Source organism: Scyliorhinus canicula, chromosome 18, assembly GCF_902713615.1.
Source record: "Scyliorhinus canicula chromosome 18, sScyCan1.1, whole genome shotgun sequence".
NCBI classification, from domain to species: Eukaryota; Metazoa; Chordata; class Chondrichthyes; order Carcharhiniformes; family Scyliorhinidae; genus Scyliorhinus; species Scyliorhinus canicula.
The window spans coordinates 86,406,306-86,422,851 of record NC_052163.1 but is presented as its reverse complement, the minus strand read 5'-3'; the positions used below and the strand labels follow the sequence as shown (position 1 = coordinate 86,422,851).

The 16,546-nt window shown below is 48.7% G+C and overlaps 1 protein-coding gene across 36 annotated transcripts in view; it reads left to right on the top strand.

Moving 5' to 3' along the window:
- Nucleotides 1–16,546, top strand: part of LOC119952981 (receptor-type tyrosine-protein phosphatase S-like) — a 561,150-nt gene that overhangs the window by 529,081 nt on the left and 15,523 nt on the right. For all 36 annotated transcript variants that reach the window (XM_038776673.1, XM_038776700.1, XM_038776702.1 and 33 more), the window contains one exon: nt 1,434–1,559. In XM_038776673.1, coding sequence (XP_038632601.1) covers nt 1,434–1,559 — 126 coding nt within the window. The remainder of the gene's footprint in view (nt 1–1,433; nt 1,560–16,546) is intronic.

The window sequence follows — 16,546 nt, the reverse complement described above, 5'->3', positions numbered from 1 at the left end:
GAGACACAAATGTATCTATTTTTCCATCTACATATCTACTCGGCAGCCAACTTTAGATCTTTCATCAAAAGATTACAGAGCCTGAACCAGAAACTCTATCTTACAGAGATAATAAGACTTTAATAAGAGCTGCATTTGTGAGGAATGTGTGCAAAGAATGGTAATCAGATACAGGGAGGCAAAGGGGTGATTACATGGCAACGATGATCGTGTTTGGGCTGTTTTCGGATGGCAAGTGTAATCAATTTGGATTGCTTATTTCTTTCAAAATATTGCTCCAATTTCTTCCCTCTCTCGGACGTTGGCTGTTCACGGTGCCGGAAATCTCCAGCGCCTGATCCAAGTGACTAGTCTTTATATAGGAGCCCAGACCATGAGTGACAGCAGGCCATTTAACCACAGGGTGAATCACAGCTAAACCTGATCCTTTCCTGAATGATGTTGACATGCTTCCAACAGTAGTAGCTGGATCGAGAGCCTTGACTGATTTTTTTTTTTGCTGTCAGTCACTGGGCAGTGAGGAGCTTTGTCGCACTATCCTTGGCTGAGGTCATCTAACTTGGCATAGACTGCAACTGAGTCTGTGTAATCGTTCGAATTTTAATATATGAAATAGTTCTTTCTGCCACCATGCCAGTCACAATGGTATTTCACTCCAGGGTTTTATCCATAACCTAATATGGATTATCCAAGTTTGAAAGATCAATTTCAACATGCCCACCAATACACTTCTCCAATCCGAGTGGCAACATTGTGGCTGATTTTCGGTCAGGAAGGGTTTGTAACAGTCTGAGGTTTCGAGATGTCTTTTCTGTTTAATGCCACAGTGGCCCCAAGAGCAACACATTTTCAGTCGCACAGCTCTTTACATTGGACCAAGTGTCAGTTAGTAGCAACACCAAGCTAATGTTGCCAGGTTATCCAAGGTTGACATACAAGGTGCCCTAAACTGGTTTACTCGGTGAATTTGTCAAATTTGCTTCCAAACCTATTCCTACCTAGAAGGGCATGGACAGCAAGTGGATCAGAACACCACCGCTTTCATGTTCCCCTTCGTGTCGTCCGCCTTCCTGAATTGGAAATATGTCGCCATTCCTTCATTGTCTCTGGGCCAAAATGTTGCAACGACCTAACCAACAGCATTGCAGGAGAGGACATTCACCATATGGACTGTAACAGTTTAGGATGGCCACTCACCACCATCTTCCAAAGGGCACCCGTGGGCAGACAAAGAATGACATCCCTGTCAGTGATGCCCATATCCTAAGAATTCATTTGTTTTAAAATTTAGTTAATGCCACCAGCTGCCAGATTCCTGTCCATCAGGAGCTAATGTCTTGCTACATAAATTTGCCTTTGTAAAAAGTTAAGAAGCAATTGAAAGCATGTGTTTCTGTACACACTGATTCGCAGATCTGTTGTTTGTTCAACAGGAGAAATGTCACCAGTACTGGCCAGCAGAGCGGTCCGCCAGATATCAGTACTTTGTTGTTGACCCAATGGCAGAGTACAACATGCCACAGTATATCCTTCGCGAGTTCAAGGTCACAGATGCGAGGGTGAGTCTCCACATCCTAATGTTTTGACAGCTGGGTGAGAGGTTGAGGCCCTAAGGAGGGCATGGATTGGTCACCATATATGTGAGTGGTTGGGGGAGATTTACAGCAAGTTTGCTTTGAGATGTTCTTACACTGGGGTGACATACTGCACGAGGAAATGGGACGTGTCCCATTTTGACTGGTGTCAGATGAAGCACTCCCATGTCAGATGCTATGCAAAGACCTTGATGATTGTAGCACGACTATTGCCGTCAGAGTCACAATTTTTAAAACCAATTTTCTTCTGTCATTTCTTTTGCGTTTAAGCAACGTATGCTGAAGACTTCATTAGGAAAGTTGCTGAACTTGAAAGAGTGAGAGGCCTGGTTTAACCGGCAGATACACACACATACATACACACATGAAGTGGAACAATTGCTGAGTCACCCCGGGTTAGAAGTGTCAGCCTTGGCTCAGTGGTAGAATTCTCAGTTATTAGATTGTGTTTTCAAGTACTTGCACTAGTGCAGTTCTGAGAAAGTGCTGCACTGTTGGAAGATTGTCTTTCGGATGAAACGTTAAAACTGAGCCTCCATCTGCCCGTCCACATTATTCAAAAAAGAGCAAGTGGGTGCTCCCATGTATTGGACGTTTATTCCTCAACTGACATATAAACTGTATTTGGTCATTTATTGTCATTTATATGTTTCCGTTGCCACATTTCTCATATTACACTGCAGGACTGCATTCTTGGTTGCAAAGTACTCTGGGAACTCCTAAAGTGGTGAAAGGTGCTATAAAAGCTAATCATTTTTCTTTGAAACACACACACACACACACAGGCTCTTACTAATTTCACCAATTCACTGGAAAATGCAGTTATTGTGGTGAGCCCACTTGGCCTGTTTACAGCAGCAGCTGTTGAGGGTAATAACAGGCATTAAAGAGTAACCAATTTACTGATAATATGCGGCGTTAAAAAATAATCATTGAGAGATAACCATCGGGAGCAAGATCTGACGGTGATTACATTCAGCTTTTTGCCTCAGGTGTTTTACCACTGTGTGCTCGAATTTAATCTAATCCGAGAGGTTTCTCAGATGACAGGACAATTCACTTTGTACCGTGGAGGAGAGATCTGTCTACCCACACCTGGCAAATGACAGGTTCTGTGCTTTAAGTATCTCATTTACATATTCAGGACTCTTAGCAGTCATTGGGATAAAAATAGCCTTCATCATTAAAATGGAGGCTGGTTTCAAACCCCAGGTTTGAAATCCCAGATCCATTGCACTGTCCATCTCTACCAAGATGCTTGCATTGACCCACCACATCTGTACTCTCCCCTGTACCCGGAGGTGAAAGGGCAGCACCTCACCTGAATTCAGTGCTCAGTCCACCACTGTTAACTCCGGTATTGGAGCTAAGAGAAAACTGATCAACACGTTCTGCTGGCCGGCTCCTCTATGTAGGTGAAAGTGTCAAGTGCCAAGGAGCAGTGCAGCACTAATGTTGGGGTAGGTGCGAGGCAACGTTAGCCGAGAAGTCATGGTTAAGTGACACTGAGCGAGGGTTGAAGGAGAAAGATGTCTGTAGATTAAATATGGAGTTCCTGAGGCCCTGGAAGTGAATGAGTTAAAGTTGCAACGCAACAATTATGAATTCAACACAGGTTTCAGGGATGGGGGGCCGAAGGAGAGCAGAAAGAATGGGAACATTGAAAACAGTACCGGCTACCCTTGATGCCATGCTGTGCGCTACAAAATGTGAATTATCCAATAATTTAAATTGAGTAAGGTAAGTAAAGCTCAGAGAGTGGTTGGAATGTGGAGCTGGTCGCCATATGGAGTGGTTGAGGTTAATAGCAGAGATTTATTTAAGGGGAAGCTGGATAGGTGCATGAGGGAGAAAGGGATAGAGGGATGCATTGATTAGAGTTAGATGCGCTAAAGAATTAAAAACAACAGCACGGACCTGTTGGGCTGGAATTTGGCTGTTTCTCTGCTGTTAGTATTGTGGTATAATATGCAAAAAGGGAAATTAGTGCAAACATTTTTAATCATCAGGTAATTTGATTGTGACTTTATATAAGAGAAACAGGCTAGTGTTGGTAAAATAAAGAGAAGCAAGACTAGAGTGGAGACATGTTGGAGGAGAGCAAAGAAGCACTTATCAGATAGGAGGCGTTGTCTTGTGGCAAAACATGTAAGAAATGCACTTGAGTAAAGTTGGAATGATGAAGCAATGGGTTTTAAGCTAGAACAGGATAGATACCTAAAAGAGAGCATAAACATTCCCCATCAATACACCCGTTCAATTTCAATGAAAGAAAACCTAGATAATGGGACAGGACCCAAGAAGGTTGAGATGAGTAGGAGGGCAGACGAGGTAGATGGTAACGAGGTGGTGCCGAGCTTGCGTTTTAAATATCTGCAGGTTATAAGAGGAAAGGGAGTCTGAGGGAAGGAACGGGTTCCACATTTGTACAGTTCTTGATAAGAGTAGCAGAATGTATGTGTGGTAGTCACCACTGTTGTATTATATACTGCATACGAGGGTATTACGGTAAGGCCCCTGTACTACAGGTACGGGAGTAGATCCCTGCCTGCTGGCTCTGGCTAGTAGGCGGAGTATAAATGTGTGGGCTCTCCGAGCGGCAGCCATTTTGGCAGCAGCTGCGGGAGGCTCCACATCTCTGCGTAATAAAGCCTCGATTACTCTCGTCTCGTCGTAATTGGTAGTGCATCAATTTATTACGCAGAGATTTTAAAACGATGGATCGCCACATCAAGCCTGATCGCCTGCAGCTGCACCCTCAAGCTGACAACGCCAAGTCAGTCTTCGCACATTGGCTAGCTTGCTTCGAGGCATACATCGGATCTGCCACTGAACCACCCTCAGAGGCACAGAAGCTTCAGTTCCTCTACACGCGCCTGAGCTCGGACATCTTTCCCCTCATCCGGGACATGCCGACATACGCTGAGGCCATGACGCTACTGAAGGAGAACTACATGCAGCAGACCAACAAGATCTATGCCAGGCACCTCCTCTGCACGCGGCATCAACTCCCTGGTGAGTCTGTGGAGGATTTCTGGCGTGCCCTGCAACTCCTAGTGAGAGACTGCGATTGCCAGGCCGTTTCGCCCATGAACATTCGGGCTTGCTACTTAGAGACTCGTTCGTTACAGGCATAGAATCAGCCTACATCCGCCAGCGACTCTTAGAATGGGCTACCCTCGACCTCGCGGCGACCAAGAAACTAGCGTTCTCACTCACGGTCACCTCCTGCAATATTCAAGCGTATGCCCCCGACCACGCGACCCACCCCTTGTGGACATCGTGGACCCCGCCAGCGAACGCCCTACCGTGCACCCCGTCAGCAACTGCCCCCAGCCAACGCCAGGCCTGCGCCGCGCGGCAACCACACAACCGCGGGGGACCCAAGTGCTCCTTCTGCGGATAGTCAAAGCACCCCCAACAATGCTGCCCAGCACGGAGCGTGCTCTGCGAGGCCTGCGGTAAGAAAGGACATTTGCTGCTGTGTGCCAGGCCCGCTCAGGCGCCGCCATCTTGCTCCCCTCAAAACACGTGCAGCCCATGGGCGTCACCATCTTACTCACCATCTTGCTCGCCTCACACGTGCGGCCCATGGGCGCCACCTTCTTGCTCCCCTCAAAACACATGCGGCCCATGGGCGCCGCCATCTTACTCACCATCTTGCTCGCCTCACACGTGCGGCCCGTGGGCGCTGCCATCTCTTCATGCCCCAGGACACATGCGGCCCGTGGGTGCCGCCATCTTCCCCGCCTCAGGATCCCTGCTCGTCGGACACCTCGTCGGGCCGCCGACCAGCCACACCTGGCTTCCGTCACGATCGACCAGACACAACCGCACAACCTCGCGACCGCATCGACGACGGTGGAGATCAACGGGCACAAGGTTTCCTGTCTTCCGGACTCCGGGAGCACTGAGAGCTTCATCCACCACGATACGGTAAGGCGCTGCTCCCTCACGGTCTACCCGACCAACCAGAGAATTTCCCTGACCTCCGGATCCCACTCCGTGGCGATCCGGAGTTACTGCACTGCCACCCTCACCATCCAGGGCGTCGAGTTCAGCGACTTCCGTTCTACGTCTTCCCAAACTTCTGCACTGCCTTGCTACTCGGCCTGGACTTCCAGTGCAACCTCCAGAGCCTAACCTTGAAATTTGGCACGCCTCTACCACCCCTCACTGTATGCGGCCTCACGACCCTTAAGGTCGACCCACCTTCCCTGTTTGCGAACCTCATCCCGGATTGCAAACCCGTCGCCACCAGGAGCAGACGGTACAGTGCCCAGGACAGGACCTTCATCAGGTCTGAGGTCCAGCGGCTGCTACGGGAAGGTATTATCGAGGCCAGCAACAGCCCCTGGAGAGCGCAAGTGGTAGTGGTAAAAACTGGGCACAAAAACAGGGTGGTCGTTGACGACAGTCAAACCATCAATCGGCACACGCAGCTCGACGCGTATCCCCTCCCTCGCATATCTGATATGGTCAATCAGATTGCACAGTACCGGGTCTTCTCGACAGTAGACCAGAAATCTGCCTACCACCAATTCCCCATTCGCAAGGCGAACCGTCAGTACACCGCATTTGAAGCGGAACGCCGCCTTTACCATTTTCTTAGGGTTCCCTTCGGCATCACTAATGGGGTCTCGGTCTTCCAACGGGAGATGGACCGAATGGTTGACCGGTACGAACTGCGGGCCATTTTCCCGTACCTGGACAACGTCGCCATCTGCGGCCACGACCAGAAGGACCACGACGCTAACCTTTCCAAATTCCTCCACACCGCCACACTCCTCAACCTAAGCGACAACAAGGAGAAGTGAGTGTTCAGCACGGACGGTTAGCCATCCTCGGCTATGTGATCCAAAACGGAGTTCTGGGGCCCGACCCCGATTGCATGCGCCCCCTCATGGAACTCCCCCTTCCACACTGCCCCAAGGCCCTCAAACGATGCCTGGGGTTCTTTTCGTACTACGCCCAGTGGGTCGCAAACTATGCGGAGAAGACCCGCCCACTCATTCAATCCACCGCTTTCCCACTGACGGCCGAGGTTCACCAGGCCTTCAACCATATCAAGGTCGACATCGCCACGGCCGCGATGCACACAGTCGACGAGACGTTACCATTCCAAGTCGAGAGCGATGCATCAGACGTCGCTTGGCCGCCACTGTCAACTAGGCAGGCAGGCCCGTGGCATTCTTTTCCCGCACCCTCCATGCCTCCGAAATTCGGCACTCCTCTGTCGAAAAGGAGGCCCAAGTCATCGTAGAAGCTGTGCGACATTGGAGGCATTACCTGGCCAGCAGGAGATTCACTCTCCTCACTGACCAACAGTCGGTAGCCTTCATGTTCAACAACACACAGCGGGGCAAGATCAAAAATGATAAAATCTTGAGGTGGAGGATCGAGCTCTCCACCTACAATTACGAGGTTTTGTATCGCCCCGGTAAGCTCAACGAGCCCCCGCGATGCCCTATCTCGAGGCACATGTGCCAGCGCACAAATGGACCGACTCCGCACCCTGCACGACGATCTCTGTCATTCAGGGGTCACCCGCTTTTATCACTTCATAAAGGCCTGCTAACTGCCCTACTCCATCGAGGAAGTCAGGGCTATCACCAGAGACTGCAAGGTCAGCGCGAAGTGTAAACCGCACTTCTACCGACCAGACTGTGCATGCCTGGTGAAGGCCTCCCACCCCTTGGAACGCCTTAGTGTAGACTTCAAAGGGCCCCTCCCCTCCACCGACCGCAACACGTACTTCCTCAATGTGGTCGCCGAGTACTCAAGATTCCCCTTCGCCATCCCAAGCCCCGACATGACGTCTGCCACCGTCATCAAAGCCCTTAACACCATCTTCGCTCTGTTCGGTTTCCCCGCCTACGTCCACAGCGACTGGGGATCCTCATTTATGAGCGATCAGCTGCGCCAGTACCTGCTCAACAGGGGCATTGCCTCGAGCAGGACGACCAGTTACAACCCTCGGGGAAATGTGCAGGTGGCGAGGGAGAATGGAGTGGTCCAGAAATCTCCCAGCCTGCCGCTGGCAAGAGGTCCTCCCCGACGCCCTTCACTCCATTCGGAGGCTCCTGTGTACTGTGACTCACGAAACTCCCCATGAACGTCTCTTTGCCTTTCCTTGGAAGTTCACCTCCGGGGTTTCGCTCCCAACATGGCTGGCAGCTCCAGGACCCGTTCTCCTCCATAAGCACGTGCGGCTACACAAGGCGGACCCGTTGGTTGAGAGGGTACAGTTACTCCACGCGAACTCGCAGTGTGCCTACGTAGCGTACCCCGACAGCCACCAAGACACAGTCTCCCTTCGGGATCTGGCACCAGCTGGGTCAACGCATAGCCCCCCCCACCCTCTGCCACGCCACCACCCTCCCTTCCCCCGGCACACCCCGCCACAGCCCCCGCTCCAGGACGATCCAACTTCCCCTTGGTACCACCTGTGGATGAAGATGAGGTCGACATGCTCCCGGAGTCATCGATGACTGAACCAACGCCGGCATCAACACCACACCTGCGGCACTCACAATGGCGGATCAATGCGCCCGACCGTCTAAATTTGTAGACTCTTTCAAAAATTTTCTTAACAACCTGTATGTAAATAGTTTCCAACAACCTATATGTAAATAGTTTCCACCCCCCGCAACCCCCGCTGAACGCTTTTAACAGGGGGTGAATGTGCAGATACGAGGTAGATCCCTGCCTGATGACTCCACCCAGTAGGCGGAGTATAAATGTGTGGGCTCTCCGAGCTGCAGCCATTTCGGCAGCAGCTGCGGGAGGCTCCACATCTCTGCGTAATAAAGCCTCGATTACTCTGTACTCTTGTCTCATCATAATTAATAGTGCATCAGTATGCTGTTCCATTTTGACAATTTGGCCTATCTCAAGTGACAAAGTCACTTTATGACTTGACCCCATTGCTCCTTTCTACTGATGAGGGAGAACTGCAAGTAACCAGGCCTTTTACATGGAATATACGTCCTCCTGGGAACACGACTCTTAAACGTACTACAGGTATGTATTTTTCTTAGGATGTTCCCTTCCCAAGCTCACGCCCTCCAGTAAATAATCATAGCACATCTCCTGAAAGGCATAGTTTCACTGTTGACATTCGCATCAATTGTATAAGTCTACAGAAAAGGATGTGTGTAATGTCAATATATCACAACTATTATCCCATGCCAGCTAGTCTATTTTCTCAGTGATTCCCAGACCTCAACAGGTAGACTTGTCAGCTCAACCATGCCTGTCAAAACCAAAATCAAATCTTACTAAACAGGAATAAGTAGTAAAACCAGGCAAAGCCGATCTTCAAAAGGTAGTCATTATCCAAGCATTTGACAAGATGAAGATTTTACCTCCCATTACTGAGCTTCTCAAGTAAAACAGTAGCAAATGCAAATCAGTGGACCCAACATTAACACTTTCATTAATAATTCATTGAAATTTGCACCACTTTGCAGACTTAATTCCATTATTACCCATAGGCTTAGTTCCATTATTACCTGTAGGCCGTCACTAGTGCAAAATGTTCACCAGGATAGCCTGCAAACCAAAGCCACTAAAGTATTTGCGATCAGAAAATCTCGGTGTTAATAATATTTTTAACCCTCACTCCTTTGGAATTTGCATACACCTTGGTTTAAAAATTGCACTAATTCAGCTGTTTTTAATTCTTGAAGATATGGGCAGCTTTATCTGGGGAGTTAAGTTTGTAGTCTCATCCCTGTTTGATTATGTCAGTTTGGTTCAAGTTAGTAGCCAGGAGAGTTAAGTGGATTGTGAGTTGGTGGCCCAGTTGAGGATTAAAGAGTTTAGTTAGTTGCTGAGTTAAGTGCACTATCAGAGGGGTAATACCAAACCAACGTTTAGGATATGAACGATCCAATGACACATGCATCCAGCCAGCTTTGAATCTTCTTGGAGCTTTTTCTGAGAGGCAGGCACCAGATTGAAGTGAGTGAGGTGTACATTCCAAGCCAGTGAGGTTGCATATTTAGGATTCAAGGTGGACTCAAAAGGCCTGCGCCCTCTTGAGGATTCGATGAAGGCCATAAAAGAAGTTCCTGCTCCAAAAAATGTCGCAGAACTAAAATCATTTTTAGGGAAGCAAAACTACTATGGTCGATTCATCCCCAATTTGGCATCTACGTTGACGCCACTACATCTCCTTTCAAAGCTTCGCAGCATAAGGGTCCCAGGTTTTGGGTCACTGTCTGTGCGGAATCTGCACGTTCTCCCCGTGTCTGCGTGTGTTTCCTCCGGGTGCTCCGGTTCCCTCCCACGTGTGCCGAAACACGTGCTGATTGGTCATTTGAATTCTGAATTCTCCCAGTGTACCTGAACAGAGTCCGGAGTGTGGCGACTCGTGGACTTTCACAGCAATTTCATTGCAGTGTTAATGTGAGCAACTTGCGACAATAATAAAGATTATTTAAAAAAAGATGCACCAGCGCTGGCATTGGAAAGAACCACAAGAACAGGCTTTGCACTACAATAAACAGGTCTGAAAGGATTCCAGCTTGTTGGTCTATATCAATCCAAGCAAACAAATCATCTTGACCTGCGACACTTCGCCTTATGGTATAGGTGCGGTCCTGCCCAATAGGGTGGAGGACAGCTCAGAGATGCCCATCGCCTTCGCCTCCCAAACTACCTCTGACGTAGAACGGAAATACGCGCAAATTGAAAATCAGTATGTGTACGGCCAGCATTTCACCATTATAACAGATCACAACCCACTGCTGGGGCCCCTCCGTGAGGACAAACCAATTCCTTCAGTTGCTTCTGCCAGGGTACAGCGATGGGCTTTATTGTTGGCACCCTATAACTACTTTTTCCAGCATCAGCCGGAGACTCGGATCTCCAACGCCGATGCTCTGAAGTGGCTCCCGTTCCCCCAGAATCTGAAACCGCCACCTGTACCACAAGAGATTGTCCTGGGGTCGAAATTTCTGGGCACCCTGCCGGACACGTCGGCTCCCCATCAAAAACTGGACGCAGCGCAATCCAGTTCTTTCCAAAGTGAAACAAATGGTTCTGACCGGATGGCAGCACGACCAGTCAGATCAACTCAGGCCCTACCTCATCAGAAAAAGGATGAAGCTTGGGGTTCCCAGGTGGTGGTGTCACCCCCAGCAAGAGAGCCACTGCTGCAGGGGTTATACAGTGCTATATACCTGGTCAAACAAAGACGAAAATGTTGGGTCAGGAACTACATATGATGGCCCAGCATTGACAAGGATAGTTCGCCAGTGTGACTTCTGTCAGGCACAGCAAACCCTGCCGCCCATCGCCCACCTGCACCCATGGGAATGGCCTGGTCATCCGCGGACGAGGTTGCTTAATGATTTTGCAGGCTCTTGGGAATAATGTTCCCGATACTTGTGGGCACCCATTCCAAAGTAGCTTAATGCGCAGAAAATGGGGACAGCAACCTCAGTGGCCACCGTTGCCACTCTGCATCGCATCTTCACTATCCATGGCCTTCCCGAGGTATTAGTATCCGATAATGGCACAGCATTTACTGGGGAAGAATTTCAGCAATTGCGCATCCACCACATTCAAACACCCCCTTACCACCGGGCCTCGAACAGATTAGAAGAATGCATGGTTCAGACATTCAAGTACGCAAGGAAGAAACAGCCTGATGGACCCTTACACCTCAAGTTAGGTAACCTCTCCTCCAATACAATTCTATACCCCACACCACTACTGGAGTTACACCAGCAGAGGCATTAAGGGGTCATCACCTTCATACTCGCTTAGACCTTGTTTCCTCCAATTTGATGGGGCAGGTGGAGGTGCAGCAGGCCTCCCAAAAGAAGCAACACGATTCGGGGAAAGGAAACAAGGCATTTAAAACTGGTAACCTCGTCTTTGTAAGAAACTTTGCATCTGTCTCACTATGATTACTTGGCAAAATTGTGGCAAAATCTGGCCCGGTCTCCTACCTGCTGGAATTACAAGGTAGACCATGTAAGGAGCAGAGAGGCTAAAACCCCAACAATTCAATGGTGGATCCAGCAGGCATCATTAATGCCCCCAGGGCGGAGCCTGAACCAGGCCGTTCTGTAGAAGCCCTGCCAATGACTGATGGAGCTGAAGAGGTGAGCTGGTTTAGCACACTGGGCTAAATCGCTGGCTTTTAAAGCAGACCCAGGCAGGCCAGCAGCACGGTTCAATTCACCCTATCAGCGTCCCCGAACAGGCGCTGGAATGTGGCGACTAGGGGCTTTTCACAATAACTTCATTGAAGCCTACTCGTGACAATAAGCGATTTTCATTTCATTTTCATTTTTCCCCCAAAGTCCTGGTTCGGTCCTCGCAGCAACCTCCTGCGTTGACAAAGATACTACCTCACTGGTGAAGGAGCCAGTCAGGGGACTGAGGCAGTCCATATAGAATCGTATATAATTTACAGTGCAGATGGAGGCCAGTTGGCCCATCGAGTCTGCACCGACCCACTGAAAGAGCACCCTACTTAAGCCCACGCCTCCACCCTATCCCCGTAACCCAGTAACCCCACCTAACCTTTTGGACACTAAGGGGCAATTTAACATGGCCCATCCACCTCACGTGCACATCATTGGACTGTGGGAGGAAACCGGAGCACCCGGAGGAATCCCACGCAGACACGGGGAGAATGTGCAGACTCCGCACAGTCACCCGAAGCCGGAATTGGACCTGGGTCCCTGGAGCTATGAGGCAGCAGTGCTAAACGCTGTGTCACTGTGCCGCCACTAGGCCTAAGATGTCCCCTGACAGATTAACCCTCTGCAGGACTGTTATAGAACATAGAACAGTACAGCACATATGGACTCCCTCTTTTTATGTCTCAATCTTTATTGTACATAAGTGACTGTAAATGACCTCAGGGACTTAAGGGGAAAGAGATGTGGTAGTGTGGTCCCTTTAAGGGGTGATCCATCGCAGTCTGCATGGTCAGCTTGGGACCTGTTGTGCGTGAATATGCAAACCCCGACCAGTGGGTTAAAAGCACAAGCCCTGGGCAATGTGGACCCGGGAGTCATGGAGTGAAGATCTGTTTCAGACTTCCGTGTCTGTATATAGTTAACCTTTCCTTTGTTCTCAATAAACCCTTTTGGTTACATAAGTTACACTCCGCAGTGTTGCCTCTAGCCACCACACTTAGGACGAAAGGTTGAACAGGTTAGGCCTATACCCATTGGAGTTTACAAATAAGAGGTGTTCTTATTGAAATATTTAAGTTCCTGAGGGGACTTGATAGGGTAAATAGCGGGAGGGTGTTTCCAATTGCGTCTAAGACGATCACCTGGGGGGGACAGCTTTTAAGAATAAGAGACCTCACAGGCTAAGAGCACGATCTTCCCAAAAGGGAACAAAGTTCCCTAACGAGCGCGTTTCGCCGCATGTTTCCCGGCACTCGCAGTGGGCTGCCTCCTACAATGCCAGAATCCAGCTAAAGTCCACACTGTTAACAGAGGAGTAGGAATGAGCACAGCAACGAGAGAGGGAAATGAGTTATGATATAAATTAGGCACTAACTAGCCACTTAACTACAGTTGAGAACATTAAACATTATACTGTGCTCAACAGAATTGGCCATCCATACTTCAAATTGCCCCAAGCAGCGATAAAGAGATGTGCTAACACATTGCCTGCCTGCAATCACTTGATTAAAAAAAGAAAAGCTCCAAAGTTAAGGGAAAAAGGAGTCCAAGTAGGGCTTCAGAATGTATGTCATAAAGGCCATGTTTGGTCATTTCGAAACCAAATAAAACAGTCGCTATGACAGAGACATAGTGAAAACTGGCCTGTGAATTATTTTTGAAGATACGTCATTAATGTTTTACAACATATCTCTATTATGACAGCTAAGGAGTACTTGTAAAATCAACAACATGTTTCATCGTGCGATGGTTGTATATTAAATGTGGGCCAAATTTCAGTGAAGAAGATGAGAAGGTCAATCCCATTTTCTTTGGAAAGGCCCCCGCCGTCATGTTCTCATATTAAGGAGGAGTCTGGACTAATGGGGACAGGACTAACGTGGCAACAGAGGTGTGCGGATGACTAGGGGCAGGCTAGAACTGTGATCTTATCATGTCCCCCTCGCAAGCAGAGGCAGCTCACCATCGGCCTTTGTCAGGATCTTCCGGTTCCGCCTAAGTCAATGACAATTTGCATGGCTGCGACGGGGTGAACTCCAGCATAACCTGAAAACCACTTGAAATGAGGAGGAAATGGAATTAAACTTCTACTTATCCTCTGACTGAGATAAGTATAGCTGGAGCTTTGAAAACCCAACCAAGTGAGCTCAGCTGTAATACCCAACCCTGAGTCTATTGAAACTGAAAAAAACAGATATTTTCCCCCTAAGGTACATCATGGGCTGGATTCACCGATCCTGCGGCTATGTCTGCAGAATCATCAGTGCTGCTCCCGCGCTGATCCTCAGTCCGGTAGGGGGCTAGCAGCTGCGTAGCATAAACTGATACGGCCGGAGAATGGCTGGGTCCGTGGCCACGCATGCGGACCGGACCTGCCAGAAACTGTCCCCCTCACCAACCCCGGACCACACCCCACCAGTCCCCCAGCCCGTGATGACGGCCCCCTGCCAACAGAACGGTTGCCCCCGACTGTGGCGGCGCTGGACATAGTCCGCAGCCACCATGCGAGGTCCCCGAACGGTGTGAGCACACGCGAGCGACGCCGTCGGGGACTCGGTCTATCGGGATGGAGCATTGTGGGAGGGCCTCAGCTGACGTCCTGAGGCCATACATACGGTGTGCTTAACCGTTTTTGAGGGGGCGGAACATCGCAAAAACGCACTGCCCCCGATTCCGGCGTAAACGGGGATTCTCCGACCAATCGCCGAACGCATTTTCCACCACATAAGTCCTGTGAACCAAAGCAGTCCAGGAACAGGCCGGGCCTTTTTGCTCTAGCTGTTTAAGGTTTTCTTTCTGTCAATAAGACCATATTACAAGCAATATTTTCATCAGTTTAATATGTATACAAGCACTTTTCCAAAATGGGTAAGTACTCCATTGCATCTGAACATATACACATTGCTGATCAATGTATTTATCAATTTGCCTTTGAAGGACTGAGCTTTATAATCAATCACAGGTTCCTCTGAGCCGTGACCCATAGCTTCGAACAAAACAGCCCTGACTCCATGAAAATTGCAGGGAGTCTGAAATGCCCACTTCCATAGTGGAGTAGGCAAGGGCAGGACTGCTGAGTGCAGGCTCACTATCCGCACCCTGAGCTGGCCATAAAAAAAACTCTCAAAACAAGAATGGGGTGGGATACATGGAATTGAGTCCCACCGCCATTTCAAACTTCCGCCTCTGGTCCGAAATGCACAAAGACATGAAAATCGAGTCCAATGTGTCTGATCAGTACTAGTGTCACATAGTTTGGGTGAGTCCAATCATGGGTTCTTAAATGATTTTATAACTTACCCCTGGCGCTATTAATCCTGGAGCTTTGCATCTTGTTCCTTTCAAGTCAGATTCAATTCCATTGCACAATTCCACTTCCAATATCAAAAGAGACAGCACTGCACTTGCTAGCAGTGGAATACAGTATGCGATTGGCAGAGGCAGATTGTGTTCCACGGCTATGTTGCCATGGTAATGTATTCTGCAAAACATGGCTGATACAATGAACTCGTCGTACACCAATTCTGCCTGTAAGTTTTTTTTTCTAAATTTTGAAAGAGGAATAATGGAAAGGACCTGCACTTACTGAACATTTTCCATGATCTCAGGATATTCCAAAATGTTTTACAACCAGTGGAGTCCATTGAAGTGTAATCACTGATGAAATGCAGGAAACACAGTGAACAGTCTAAACAGAGTAAAGTCCAATAAACAACAATGACTAGCTAACGTGTACTGCTGATGTTGGTTGAGGAATAAATATTGGCCAGGATACTGGGAAGAATGTGCCTGCTCTTCTTCAAATTATGCTGTAGGCTCTTAAATACCGTGATGGCAGGCAGGGCCTCTGATTAACGTCTTGTTCAAAAGATCATCTTCATCAGCAGTCTGTCAGACTGAGGAGGATGCTCACCTTGGGGGTAAAGCCCCTGGCAAGAGCGTGCGTGTGACGCGGCGGGGTGGAGGGGGAATGCTGCTCTGCAGCTACCACACGGCTCTGGCTGACCAGGAAACTATCGCGCCTACCACCTGCCTTCGGTTTATGGGCAGGCCAGATTATGAATGTACCTCCCAGAGTGGGTGTCGAACCCAGAGCTTCTGACTTGGAGGCAGGGGTGCCACCCACTGCACCACAAGACTATTCAAAAGGTAGCCCTGCGGACAGTGCTGCACTGACACATCAGCATGGATATGTGCTCAAAGGGCTTCAGCCCGTTGCAATCTCAACCTAATCCTGATAAATAGCCAATGGATCAAACCCCTTCCGAGTCACAATTATTTCATAGAATTCCAATGGACTGAAGATTTCATCCCAGTCACCAGAATTCCATTCAAACAAATTATTTCCAGTTCCAGTTTATATAGATTTCAAAAGGGTGGAACTAAACTGCATTGGCTCCCATTCAATTGCTGTAAATTTACAGATAACTTCCTTTACAACATTTAGAATAATTGTGACCTAACCATAATTAAATTGATAGCCCTGTTGGTGAAAATCCCAATTAATCAAGAAGTGCAATTAGCCACATGCATGTTTGCTGAGGCTTTTCTCAGTTTAATGTTGAGTGCTGGCCAAACTTTTGCATGCCTCATGATCTGGAATTAGCTGCAGCACTCAAGGTGTTGAACGTGAGTTCAGTGGCCCAGATGTGGTCCAAGAGCCTTGACTATCCTGTGAGGCAACTGGATTCCATTCATGCCGATTTTCCTTTTCAGCTGGTTGTTCCTGTTCAACTTGGAACTTTGAAAAGTGTTGTTCTCATTGCTGCTGCCTCCGTGGTGAATACA